A 15,112-nucleotide genomic window follows, 5' to 3' on the forward strand; every position below is an offset into this window, starting at 1 on the left:
AAAGTACCTTAAAAATATATGAAACATAAATATTATTTAAAAGCAAGCGATACTTTATTTAACTTGTAGTAGTTCTACGAAATATGCTACGCTGCTACGTTCTTTATTTTATCTTAACGTCTATGTTTTCTTTACTTATAAATATTTACATTATATTAATGCAGTAACAACCGAATAGTTTTACAAGCAAAAAAATGTATTTACAAAATATAATCAAAGATTTCTACAAAAATTTTATTTTTGTCTGTTTGATATCAGAGAAAAAAAACATTTTCTGGTGGCGTCGTTTTATCTTGATTATTATCCCATTTATAAAGCAAGCTTAAACTCCATTCAATCCAATTTACATTTCTTATTTGAGAAAACAAAAATATGTAACGCGAATCTATTGCTCACATACAATAACTTCAAAAAGGTATAAAATTCAACAAATTCAAAATACATGTGGAGTTTTTAAATGAAAGCATGAAAGAAACTTCAATTAAAACAGAAAATACCATATTTTATTTACAAACTTTACAATTGTACAGTTCATAAAGCAACAGAGCCCATTATTCTCAAATAAAATGCAATAAAAGCAGAATACGTCGAGTTTAATTAGTTTAAAATAGAACTCACATCACACAACAGCAAACTATCAAGAAAGCGTGGCATGCTTGTAAAAGCCGGAATGTAGGTCAAAACTTATGCGGAATTGTTGTTTTTTTTTTCTAACTTTTTATCTACTAAAGTACTAAACTGAAGGACTTGTTGCAATACAAATACGCTTTCAACTTTAACGTTTAAATTTAAAAAATCATGTTCACCTTTTGAAATGTTTTCTTTGTTTTGTTGTGTTGTTTATAATGTTATTGTTGCGTTTATTTTTCTTTTGAAATCTGATTTTATAGAAGCTTCTTTAACGAATACTTTAATACATAGAAATCTAAATAACAAGACACATAGAAGTGCTATAATGTCATAATTCGTATGAAAACCGCTGTCGCCAAAATCAACACATTCAAACCGAAAGCTAAACAGTACACACAAGTAAACTATGCCTTTTATTGGACAGCTTGATTTTAGTGAAAACTAACTTAACTATGTATTAAATTAAGCTTTTGAATATGTATCCTAACGCACGAATTTACGGTTTATTTTAGAATAACATCCCTAAGTATATGAGACTTTTTGCTCCAATACGAACAAACGTTATAATAAGAATGGTCGACTGTGTCATTCATTGTTATTTCGATTACTATTGTGACACTCGTAATACTTGTAAATATTCTATAATTTTAAGGAAAAACGGCATTATTTCTAAAAAAAAATATTTTCCGATGAAATATTATTCCTTTATAAGTATAATTACAACTTGTGGAAGAATTTCCGCAATGGGAATTGCTGAAACACACCATGTATACACTCATACGTCTCCAGAGCAACTGAACAGTGACGAATGCACTGGTGATGTGAAAATCACCTGAGTGGCGACAAGGTCACGCACGCTTACGACTTCTAGTGTCTTGTTATTTAGATTTCTATGCTTTAATATCATATCTGTATCTATGGAAATATAAACGATGAAATAAATGCACTTGGAAACGTATTTACTACATTAATAATAAAAAAATATGCACGTATGGACGTATGCATTAAGTACGCTAGGTTTATCTATAATATAAAAATGAATCCCAAAATGTGTTGGTAAGCGCATAACTTGAGAACGGCTGAACCGATTTCGTTAATTCTTTTTTTATTATATTCCTTGAAGTACGAGGATGGTTCTTACGTAGAGAAAACGTTAATATGTACCACGGGCGAAGCCGGGGCGGACTGCTAGTATTTTATGAAATTAATAACTAGCCAGTTTTTACATGAAACCTTTCTATGAAAATATAAAAACAGTTTACAAAAACATCAACCTAGTGAATATGCCTTCGTATTTGATTTATTGAGCTTAAGAAATGTAAAGAAAATTATTATCTTTAATTATTGCTTTATCTGCACTTCAATTATACCTATTTATCATTTTAAGAGGGTTGTGAAGTAAATAAGGGTGATCAAATTCAAATAAAGAAAACGTATAAGCCCTCATCAACGTATGGCTTCGCTAATAACTTTGAGCGCTCTTTGATCACTTGAAACTTATTTCATCTTATTATTACCAAGCTAGAGATAGATTAAAATCCTAGATCTCCAGGGATATAAAATGTGATGAGATCCTTCGTAGAAAATATAACTTATTATAGTAATAATCTAGTGGAATATTTTTATTACACGTGTTTGAACTTGAATAGGTACCTACGCGTCAGCAGTTTTTGATTGAATTGCTATTTCTAATGTTTGATCAAATTTGAATAGAAATTATAAAATAAGTAGATTATACAGTTAGTCAAGAATTATAATTACGATTATATTCTTACAATATCTGAGATTTATCATTGATTTATTGCAGTTGATTAAACATAATACAAAGCAAATAAGTATAATGTTTATTTTAAAAATCAATCAATATTTATCATTTGCGAAGTGATGACGAACTAACTTAAACTCACTTTCACACTGTGGGTCATCCCTTTAAATTTGCATACAACGCGCAAACGTACAAGGTATATTTTTCCACAATTCAATTAGGCAAAACCCACTCAAACGGATACCTAAACCTCAACACATCCAAGTAATTTCGAGAGTCGCCAGTTTCTCCAAAATGTTATTCGTGTCGTGCCTCCCACGTAATGTTATTCTGTAGGGTGCGAGCCTTTTGTGCCCTTTTAACTAAATTAACGCAGTATGCGCGGATGATAACAAATGTGTCGTATACGAGCTTTGTTTGACCTCAGCTAGTGGTGGTACTTAGCCCTTTGGAATGTTCGATATTCTCATTTCGTCGGCTCACAAATTTAATGTAAGGATCGGAAAGTTGTTTCTAGAACTCCATCCTCTACTCAAATTCTCAATAAAATTATTGTAGTTTAGGAAAAATATGGTATTAGTGTCTGTATTATTGTTATCTATCCATCTATGTTTAAATGCAAAGTATTACTTCCTATCATGTCACGCAGCTCCTATAACTTAAAGAAAAATGCATTACTCTATGAAAAAATAGCCCACAATTTAACCCTGCTATTCTTTTTATTTTGTCCTCTCCAAATTTATGACTGCACCACACAATAAAGCATAAAATAACGCGCCGTAACAGACAAATGTAAAAATGAATACGATGGCCAGCTTAAATTAAATTTAGCAGTATAAAATGTACAAAACTAGCAGACAACGGAGTTTCTGTCCGGTAATTGAAAATTACAAAACGTATGTACGGCTTGGCTTAATTTCGTTCATTCTACGATTCTTGTTCCATTTTATGTCACATCGCCTACGAAACCTGAATCAACAAGCGCTGTTTCTAATAAAACCGATTGGATTCTCAGATAACTTCGTTTTATATTAAAGGATAGGAAAGCAGCGTGTTTAGTAAATAAATTTATTTAAGCTTTAAGTTGTATTCAATCAAAAATGTACTTAATGTGTATTAAATTTCATAAACAATTATGTATTAATGCTCCCTGTGTTTTATTTTTACAACAGAAAAGTTCAAAAGCACAATATTATCACAGCATATTAATTCTGTGAATTTAAAAATAGAAGTTGTATTTATATGAAAATTTTAAATTGTGTACAAAACTTAAACAGCAACAAGTCACGTTCGTAGCCAACACATAAACCGTATTAAAATTGCTATGAAGAATTTAGATTAACAAAACTGCTTATCATGTTAGCACATAACTTCGCATAAAACGTACCCTTTCATAACGCTGTGAACTTCGCAAACTTTTATTAATTAATTTTACATACTAATTTTATCCACGAAATTATTCAAGCTTAAGATTTGATCGTGGTTTTTATGTCTAGACTAAATTTTAAAATGTGTCTTAGGCAATTTCCTGCATATAGAAACAGTATAGAAATTAGAAAGAGCAAGGGATGGATCCTCGACCAGTCTCAAGTGGATGAGGTGAGTGTTGAGTGAGGTTGAGTGAGATCTTTTGTTCCTCTGAGCTAGACTTAACATTGGCTGGCCTTTATCCGCATTGGTTGTTATCGAGAATTTATTTTTGAGTACTTTTTTAAAGTCCATGAATGATTAGGGCCGCTGCAACTGCATAATAATATAAATAAAAAAATAAATAAAAAGCCCGTTTATTTCCAATCCACAAGAAATTTTGTTACAGGTAGTTTACATACTAAAAGCTATTTTACATATTAAAAATCATACAATTTTTTTTTAACTTAAATTTTAATCACTAATACTAATTTAATTTTTTTTTATTTATTTTTTATTTTTGACGTTATCCAGTATCAGTACCATTGATTGGAACCCCTTCTCGGGTATAGGCCTCCTCCAACTTTTTCCAGGTATCTCTGTCCTTTGCCTTTTTTCTCCATTCGTTTCCTGCTATATTTTGTATATCTTCTATCCACCTTTTTTTAGGGCGTCCTACATTTCTTTTTCCCTTCGGCCCTTTCCATATAGTTGTCTCCAGTGTCCATCTTTTGTCCGTACATCTTGCTATATGTCCCGCCCATTGCCATTTCTGTTTTAGTGCAAATTGTAAAGCGTCGATGATTTTTGTCTTTCGTCTTATTTTTTCACTTTTTACTTTTTGTATTTTTCTTATTTTAAGTATACTTCTTTCCATTGCTTTCTGGCATGCTACTATTTTACTTTTTATTTTGGAGCTGTATGTCCACGTTTGGCAACCATATGTAAGGGTAGGTAAGACACATGTGTCCAATACAATTTTTTTTAGATGAAGGGGAAATTCGCCTTTTAAAATTTCCTTTAAGGACCAGAACTTTTTCCAACTTATATTAGCTCGCCGCACTACCTCTAGTTCTTCGCTTTTGTCTTCGAAGGATAGTTGTTTGCCTAGGTAGATGTAATTGCTGACATATTCAAGTGGCTTTCCATTTAGGAATATAGCATGTCTGTGGCTGTTCGTCAGTATTTTTGTTTTGTCCTCGTTCATTTTAAGACCTACTCTTTCACTTTCTTCATTAAGGTTGTTTATCATTTTATCTAGTCCTTTACTTGTTTCAGCGAAAAGAACAATATCGTCTGCGAATCTGAGGTGTGTAAGTTGAGCTCTGTTTACTCTTATGCCATCGAACTGCCAGTTAAGATTGTTAAAAATGTGTTGTAGTACCATTATGAATAACTTCGGTGAGAGCGGGTCGCCTTGCCTTACTCCTCTGCAAATCGATATATCCGGACCTCGAGACTCTAGTTTCACCTGACTCACACAACCCTGATAAATATTTTTCAGGACCTTTACGTAGTTTTCGCTTATGTTGCACTTGCTTAGTGATTCCCAAATAGAATCATGTGAGATCGTGTCAAACGCTTTGGCATAATCGATGAATGCAATGTATAGTGGGCGGTTGAACTCCTGATATTTCTCCATCACTTGTTGTAATACGTGCATATGGTCTGTAGTAGAAAAACCTGAACGAAAACCTGCTTGTTCTACAGGCTGGTAGATATCGATTTTCGGAGCTAGACGGCTTTGCAGAATTGACGCGAACAATTTGTATATACTTGAGAGCAGACTAATCGGACGATAGTTAGAAATATCTTGAGGGTCACCTTTCTTATATAGAAGTATTATATCAGATCTTTTCCACTGCACTGGCACCTGACCAGTTTTCAGAACCATGTTAAACAAGTAGGTAAGTGGGCGAGCTAGTAGGATAGCGCCAGCTTTAAGTGCCTCATTTTGTAAACCGTCTGGACCTGGACTTTTGTCTGGTTTGAGTTTTTTAATGTGCTTGATGACTTCCTCTTCATTCACTAATGGCACGTCGTTGATACTTTGGGAAGTCGCTGTTGCTACATCAATTGTATTGGTAGTAGGGTTGGATTTTGTATATAATTTTTTGTAAAAATCTGTAGCACAGCTCAAGATGTCTTTTCTAGTTTTAGTTACTTCAGATGTCGATTTTATGTTTGGGATCCAGGTTTTGTGGGTTGTTAGTTTCTTGTAGGCTTTTTTTGTGCTTCTGTGTGTGTTTAGGTTATTCTCAATTATTCGGTACCTATGGTCTTTGTAATCTTTGTTAATCGCTTTACTTGTAGTTTTAAATAATGTGCTTAGTTCTTTCTTCATTTCTTTAGACTTATGCTTTATTTTTAAAAGTTCGGTTCGTCTTGTAAGAAGCGCTTTTGTAGATTCGCTAAGTATTTCGTTGGTAGTTTTTAATTTTTTATTTTCAGATCTGCATGCAAGGCTGGCAGTGATGGCGTCAACTAATTTATCGTAAAAGGTTGGAATATGTTCTTCTTTTTGTGTTTCTATTTTAAGTATGTTAGTCTCTAAGTTTTCCAAGTATAATGATATGTCTTCATTAGTTTTGAGTGGCTTAGGTTGCGCTTTGAAATCTGTTCTGCTTTTTTTTCTTAGGTCTAGAATATACGTAGCTCTAACTAAGCGATGATCAGACCGGAATCCAAGGCCATGTAAAACTTCTACGTTCCTAATCTTTGTGGGTTGATTCGACAATATAAAATCAATTTCATTTTTAATGTTACCACATGGTGATAGCCAAGTCCATTTGCGGTTATTTCGACTTTTAAAGAAGGAGTTCATAATTGTAAGTTTATGCTCAAGTGCGTATTGTATCAGTTTCTCTCCTCTTTCATTTCTGATTCCATATCCGAATTTACCAAGAACAATGTTATCGCTGTCTTCCGTGGTGGGTTTGCCGATTTTGGCATTAAAATCACCGATAACGAGTACTTGGTCAGCTGCCTGGCTTTGGGCTACTTGCAAAGTTTCATAGAATAAGTTGATTTCTTCATCTGTGGCCTTTTCAGTAGGTGCGTATACTTGTATTATTGTAAGCATTTGATTGTTGTATTTAATATTTAATAGTGCAACACGGTCTGAGAGCGCTGTGAAGCTTACAATGTTGTCTTTATATTCTTTTTTAATTAAAAAGCCGACTCCATATAGGCCAAGTGTTTCGCCTTTGTAACAGAAAATATAATTATCATGTTCTTCGATTACATAACCCATTCTTCTCACTTCCGCCAGTCCAAGTATGTCAATTTTTATTTTTTGTAGCATGTATGTTAGTTCTATAAATTTTTGGTAAGTTGATAGTGATCTTACGTTGAACGTTCCAATCCTTAGAGTCGTTTGTGGCAATTTTTCCTTTCTAGGTATTACTTTGGTATTAGTTGGAGGGTTGTGGTCTTTTTCCCCCACGGGGACCAGCCGGCTTGGGGGAGGTTGATTTTTTATTCTAATTTCTTTATCCATTTTATATTGTTTTTGTTTTCGATCGCCGGTAACTGATTGCTATTGTTTTGGTGTTATTGTTGAGAGTGTTGAAAGTGAGTTTGATCGGCCTCTCATCATATCAAAAGCGTTTATTCTACTATTTTTTGACGTGCTTGGTATTTGTTGCTTCTTTGGCTGTGCTTCGACTTGTGGTGATGTTGATTTTTCTCTCTTCCTTTTATCTATGACTTTTGAATTTTCTTTTACTATGAGTTTATCGTACTTTATGTACGCCAAGTTTCCTTTTTGTCTTTCTTGCATTAGTTGGGGTTGCAGTGACTTCCTAATTTCTAATGTTTCTTTAGAGTAGTCTTCTGTTATATATAATTCTTTTAATTTCTTTTTATTTCTCATAATTTCGTTTTTTTTCCATCCACTTGTCAATGAGAGAAGCATAGGCCTTGGTTTACCATTTTTATTTTTTGATCCGATCCGAAAAATTTTATTTATTTCATAATTTTCTATCGTTATGCCTAATTCCTCTATGAAACACTTTTTAATGTATTTCATTGCATCCAGTGTCGACTGCTCCTTTTCCGCTAAACCATGAATAATTATATTATTACTCTTCTTTTCTCGCTCTAGAGACTCCACCTTCTTTTCCAGCTTTTCTACTTTAAGTTTAAGTATATGATTTTCTTCTACAACGGGTTTTAATTTTTCTTCCATTTTTACGAGCAATGTGTTGGTAAGTTCTGACGTTTGATTTTGCATTTCAATCTTCATCTTGTCGAATAATAGTTGAAATTGTTCGTCCATAATTTATGTGTAATTGTATAATAATATAAAATATTCTCCCTTTTTTTGTTTTATTTTTTGTCAGTGGCAACACTGCAATCAGGTAAAGAATGTAATTTTGACATCTATGTGTCAGCTGTCTTTTATTATGACAGTTATGACTTATGAGTTAATTGCAAGATTGATACCAAATGCTGTTCTAACCTCAATGTTTTGCCAATATTTGTTGATCAATCTTCCTTGTAAATCCAGTAAATAGCGCGTTGAATATTATTAGGATCTCTCAATCACACTAAGAATTTTCTTTGAATATAGTAATAAAGTTGAGACTGTGACTTTAAACTATTATGTGGAATATTTTATACGGAGCACTGACACTTTGATGTTTACAATACGAAGTACCGGAACCGTGAGTCGCATACTATAGACCTATATCAGTTTTACCAGTTTTCAGTAAAATTTTCGAGAAAATTATAAATAAGAGATTAATGAACTTTTTTACTATTAACAAGCTTATAGCTCAAAATCAATTTGGTTTTCAGGCGGATAAATCTACAGAGGGAGCAGTATTGGACTTAACTAATTATATAACCAATAGGCTAGATAAAAGAGAAAAATGTATAGGTATTTTCCTCGACTTAACCAAGGCTTTCGACACTGTTTCTGTTCCCATCCTTTTGTCTAAATTGGAAAGTTTTGGAATACGCGGGGTTGCACTTGATCTTTTTACTGATTATTTAACTGCCAGAACTCAAAGAATTAAAATAAATAATCTTGTGAGCACCGATATGCCTGTATTTTATGGCGTTCCGCAAGGCAGTGTACTCGGACCTAGTCTATTCTTAGCCTACATCAACGATCTGTGTCTTCTAAATTTAAACTGTTGTAAAATAATTACATTCGCGGATGACACGGTCCTGCTTTTTAATGGTACAAGTTGGAGGCATGTTTTTCACAACGCGCAAAGTGGTTTTCAAATCATACTGGACTGGCTTCGTTGTAATAAGCTCACAATAAACCTTAAAAAAACTAAGTGTATTAACTTCAGTTTAAAAAATGATGTTTTGCCGATCGACCTCTCAATCAAAGCTCATACTTGTAATTATAACAACATAAGTTTGTGTTCTTGTCATACAATTGAGATTGCTAATAATATTAAGTACCTAGGGGTTATTCTAGACTCCCGTCTGACGTGGCAATTGCATATCGATAATTTGTGTTCTCGTACTCGTAAACTGATCTGGACCTTTAAAAAACTACGACAGGTAGCTGAACTTAACCTACTTAAAACTGTTTATCTTTCTCTCTGTCAGAGTATATAGGTAGTTGTTATAATAGGTAGTTCGTTATATGAATGTTCAGCAGGGGGAAGATTTTGGTATCATTCAATAGAAGAAGGTATATTTATTGAAAAAATAATAAAATGTTTATTAATTATAGATTCTCAAATAATTATTATTATTATGATTGTTCCAATTAAAGAAATATAAGATCCTAACGATGAAATGATATTTCAAGAAAGATAATTATCTGGGTAATCTGAATATCGACGAGGTATTCCAGCTAAACCTAAAAAATGTTGAGGAAAAAAAGTTAAATTTACTCCAATAAATATAGTAATAAATTGAATTTTAAGATAAAATGGATTTAATATTAATCCTGTAAATAGAGGGTATCAATGAATAAATCCTCCTAAAATTGCAAATACAGCTCCTATTGATAAAACATAATGGAAATGTGCTACAACATAATAAGTATCATGAAGAATAATATCAATAGATGAATTAGCTAAAATTACCCCTGTTAATCCCCCTACAGTAAATAAAAATACAAATCCTAATCTTCATAATATAGAAGGACTATAGTTAATTTGTGTACCATATAATGTTGCTAATCAACTAAAAATTTTAATACCGTTTCCGTCCTGGTCATAGTACGGTTACTGCTCTAGTCAAAGTTGCCGACGATATTCGTTTAGGTATGGATAGCCAGCAACTTTCAGTACTCGTCTTATTGGATTTCACGAATGCCTTCAACTGTGTTGATTTTGAGTTACTGTTGAGCTTGCTCAATTCTATTAACATATCTCCAACGGTAATTGAATGGTTTCAAAGTTACCTGTTTGGACGCCGGCAACGCATTGTAATGAACGATCAAATATCGTGTTGGAGCAACATTACAGCTGGTGTCCCACAGGGTGGCGTGTTGTCCCCACTCCTCTTTGCACTTTTTATAAATTCCCTTACTCCTAAACTGTCTTCTCCCTACCATATGTATGCAGATGATCTCCAAATATATGCTCACTCAGAACTCAACACTCTTTCTAATGCTATTCAAACACTGAACACTGATTTGGAATCCATACACGAATGGAGTAAACTATTTGGTATTAAAATTAATCCTAATAAAAGCCAAGCAATAGTCATTGGAAGTTCACAACTACGCTCAAGAATTAACTGGACCGATTTTCCATGTATACAACTCGATGGGTTTGTTATACCATACACTTCTGAGGTGAAAAATCTGGGATTAACCTTTGACGAAATACTATCATGGGTACCACAAGTCAAAGCTGTTTCTAAAAAAGTGTATGCATCCGCAAACAGTTTAAAACGGTTAAGCCACTTCCTACCTGTACTGTGCTTACAGTACGTATATATGTAGAATTGCACTGGCTCACCACTACACTCAATAGTGCGGGAACACGTCCATTCCAGTCCGGCATCGGCCGTCGACTGACTAATGACAGCTATAAGCTGTCCCCACCACTGGTGTACGTGAGACAATGTATATATCTATTTCATAGATACACTACATCCCTTCCTTTTTCAAAATTAATTAATTTTCGCTCCAAACATTCACATAATGAAAAATTATAGAATTATACAGTTATCAAGTTATTAATCAATAATTCCCAATAGAACTTTGAAACCTAAGTTAATGAAGAACTCTTAAAATCAGAACATACTTATCAAACCTACTCGTTTGATACTTGATAAACTCATTCCGTACTAGCTTCCACCCCTGCCCTTCCTTTTCAAATTTTTTTTTTTCTATTTTCAAACGAATATTGTATAGAAGTGTATAACATTATCCAACATTTTATAAACAGCGTCTGTCCTTCAAAATGATTAGACATTTTGTAGTATTCGACAGTTCAACAAAGGAGAATGACCACGGGTGGCATCGGCAAAATTTTAGTTGTGCCACGTATTCGCGATATTGTTAATTCCTATTTGCATTTACAATGATCATATGTATCAATATTAAGTCTAAATAATACCGAATAAATAGAAATAAAAGTAAAAGTTTTTGTTTTGACACATATGTGTCGCATAATAATATATCAAGATAAAAAGATGTACGAGTAACTTTTAAAAAGTGATTTTCAAACTCATGGATTTTCAGTATCTAGAACCACTACATTTACAAACGTTATCATACTCAGAGTTCATTTTAAGCCAAATATGAACCTTATCAAGAAAAATAAACACATCCTTAACATATATTTCTAAACAAAAACCTGCATTAACTCGTATACTAAATCGATACCTAAAAAAGAAAGCCCACATTAACTTGCAAACACGCAATAAACCTGTACTTATTTAGCATGTACGCCTGAATTCTTAATGTGGTTCGTGGTAAAAAAGAAATTAAGGTAATCATCGCATCAATCACGGGAGCTCTCCCGAGACCTCCGATGTTTTGTTCTGATTTCTGCTCATTTGCCCGACCATCACTCTTGGCCTGCTTAAATTATTCCTTCCTTCCTTCTTCCCGCGTTATCGTGTTCTGGTGCGATCGCTTGCTAGATTTCTTCCTATCTGATTTGTGGGGATTTTTCCTTGTAAATTGTCTGAATTACCTTTATTAATAAGCTATGGAATTTCGTGATCATTTTGTTAAAGGATTTCGCATAAGCATTATGCTTTAATTCTGCAACTTTAACTGTGAACGTTAAATCTGCCTTTATAGAACAACAGAACCAACGCATTCTAATATATGGGTCATTATACAAAAATGGGGTAACTTTTGAGGATACTTTGTTTACTATATTTTTTATATCAGATTGTTACAAATTAGGGTGTATATGATAGCTAATCTAATGAATATATTGTTCCAAATCGGGCCAGCCACTTTTTTAAATAGATTGTGAGATATTTTAAATTTTCTGGATTTGGCCTCCAGGGGACTGACGAGGCTAACATGGTACTGATAAAAAACTATAACTTGTAATATTCTTAAAGAAATTCAATGAAAATTACTACAAATCTCTCAGTTTTAATAATGGCACATGTCTTTTACGTACTTAACATGTTTAAAAATGATAATTAATAATATGTGATACTGGGAAAAACAATGTCTCAATTTTTAAAACAGCCTTCTGACATTTAACGCAACGTGAATATTCTTACTCTCTTACTTAACTTTTACTACTTTGAATTAGTTTTACTTGATATTTTAAGTAATTCACAAACAATAGAAACAAAAAAACGGCCAAGTGCGAGTTGGACTCCTAACAAACCTATTGTTTATTATGTTTGTAACTTAAAATTTACACTTTTAGCAATTTTTCCTTTATCTGTGTTATAAGACGTTGCTATTTACCGAGTAGAAGTAAACTATAGTAGACTGTATACATGGCAAGCATCCTGTGTGTTTTTTTATTCCCTTGCGAATATTGAATTTTGTGGAAATTTGCAGTATTAACGGATGTAGGTATCTTTTGATTGCGTTGCGTTATAAGTTTGATTTTTTTACAGCCCCAAGGGTTCTTAATCTTGAGTATCCAATATAAATTTCAGATTGATACCTCCACGCGTTCCAAAAAAACGTCTTAACAGACAAACGGACAACAAAGTGATCCTATAAGGGTTCTGTTTTTTCCTTTTGAGGTTCGGAGCCCTAAAAATCTACCAATATTTATGTTAAAAGTACTAATTATTATAAAATTAAAAACCAAAGGCTCGAATGAAAGTCTCATCTGAGTTTTCATAAGAGCCCCTTGACATTTTTATAATGTTATTAAGTATATTAATTAACTTTTATGTTATTTTGAGGTAATTTTACTTCACAGTATTATACGTATACGTATTTATCTGATAAATATAAAAAGCTATGCCCTGAAAGCATCAAAATCAATAATTAAAAGAAAATAAGATCTTTTTAATAAAATTATTAGTAGTTTGTTTCAATAGCTCTTTTCTTTGCTACTCTTTTTAAATGTTTCTTCCCTAGTCAAATTCAGTTTCTTTTAGCGTGGCGCATGATGTTTTTAACTGAAATATAATATAGAAATGCTTATACCAATAGCAATCAAGATAAAAGTTCTCAAAAATGATAGAGTCATCAGTACTATGGGGCCCCGTCAGTCCTCTGGCGCGATATCTGACAAAGGACTGATGCCAGCGGATTGATGAAAAGGGACTTAATATGAGGTTATAATCACAAATTAGGTTTTTTTGCCTAATTTCTAATATCAACAAACTATATTTTTACAAATCATAGTTAACCATTTATAAATGAAAATAAAAATCGGATTAACAATAAAATAACGACTCACCATAGGACTGAAATGTTGACTGGCGCAGCAAGATTTTAGAGGACAAACACAACCCTAGCGCTGGTACAGTTATGACGGCCGTCAAAATATGCGGTGCACAAGTAACTTCATTACCAACATTAATACTTAGACAGGGATTTGACCTCGACTTGGTGATATTTAGCGAGAATTTCGAATTTAAAAAACACACAACGGACTGACTAGTGAAAACGATGACAAAGTTTAATTTTATTTTTTAAATAAAATGGAAAACATTGCGTTATGAAAGTTGTAGTATATAATACTATGTACATCAAAGATTGTAGTGAATTAGTAAGTTTTCTTAAATCGATGATAATGTTTAAACGATAGTCACTTGATTGTTGGTTTTCGGAGTTGTGACATGCCAAAGTACTGACGTTTGAGGTATTAATTTATTATTTTTATTCATTTGTATTTTAAATAAAGAAGTGAAATTGAGTGACCAAATAAAGGACGCTTCATTGTTTTAAAATAGATTGTTATTTGAATAAAATATAATAAGAATTTGTTTAAATTGGCTGATGACATCGAGTTACCCCATTTTTGTATAATCACCCATATATATATAAATTAAAATAAATAAAATTTTCTGCTGTAGATTTATTTCTTTGTTTTATAAAAGATACATTTTTACTGTATTTTGTTCCCTAATTGTTCCCAAACTGAAACAAAATTGAATTAACGACCGCAATTTATCATCGACGTTCTTATTTTCACGCTTTTTATTTCATTCCTTGAGTGGTCTCAGTAGAAATATGAATTTAATTAATTTGATATCACGTCAATAGCAATTTATGTTTTGAATATCTTTCTACACAAAGTGAATGAATAGTGTTGATGGAAGTCTAAATAAAAATATTTCCGCTTGCGAGAATATAAAGTCGATAACTTTTGCTTCTAAATAACGGTACGAAACCAAAACGAGATTTTGTTTTGACAACTTTGGTTCATATTTTGGAATATAGGATACAGAAATAAAGGCAGTAGAGAAACTGACCAATATAAACACACGCCACGTCAATATCAACCACGACCAAACAAAAAACCATTTCAACAAACAAGAATAAACCAAAAATCAACGGACTACAAGTAAAATATAACAATAAATCTCATACAGCGCAATAAAGAATCATTTTCAACGGAGAGAGATGAAAAGACCAGGTTTATGCCAGAACAAACAGCCTACCTTCCCTAAACCGCTCTTTTGATTAAACAATACAAGAGTTGTAGACGCAATCCGAGTCTGTGGAACTTTATTCGAAGTGCTTATTTGTTGTGGCCTAAACAAATAAAGTAGTTTGGGGAAAACAGATCAGTTAACTCGCTAAGTGTATAAGGCCACCTAGTGCCTCGCTCTCTTACAAACTGGAATCCTTGCAACGCTTATTTTCTAATTTATACGCTTGTTTCCCGAGTTTTTAGTCTTTTGAAATCAGTCTTTTTAACTGTTCTAAAACTATATTTATTT

The 15,112-nt window shown here is 32.7% G+C and overlaps 2 protein-coding genes across 3 annotated transcripts in view; one reads left to right on the forward strand and one right to left on the reverse strand.

Annotated features, from left to right (window-relative positions):
- The window catches only part of Sema1a (semaphorin 1a), a 264,482-nt gene that overhangs the window by 218,988 nt on the left and 30,382 nt on the right, over positions 1-15,112 (forward strand). The gene's annotated exons all lie outside the window — the stretch shown is intronic.
- Positions 7,341-8,463, reverse strand: LOC149481754 (uncharacterized). Its single transcript, XM_089704651.1, has one exon. It carries the CDS (start codon positions 8,079-8,081, stop codon positions 7,341-7,343), a length of 741 nt encoding a protein of 246 aa, XP_089560777.1. The 5' UTR covers positions 8,082-8,463.

This window comes from Colias philodice, chromosome 16 (assembly GCF_061535455.1).
Source record: "Colias philodice isolate Cphi_HAF_F1 chromosome 16, ilColPhil1 Martin Lab GWU primary, whole genome shotgun sequence".
In the NCBI taxonomy this organism is placed as follows: Eukaryota; Metazoa; Arthropoda; class Insecta; order Lepidoptera; family Pieridae; genus Colias; species Colias philodice.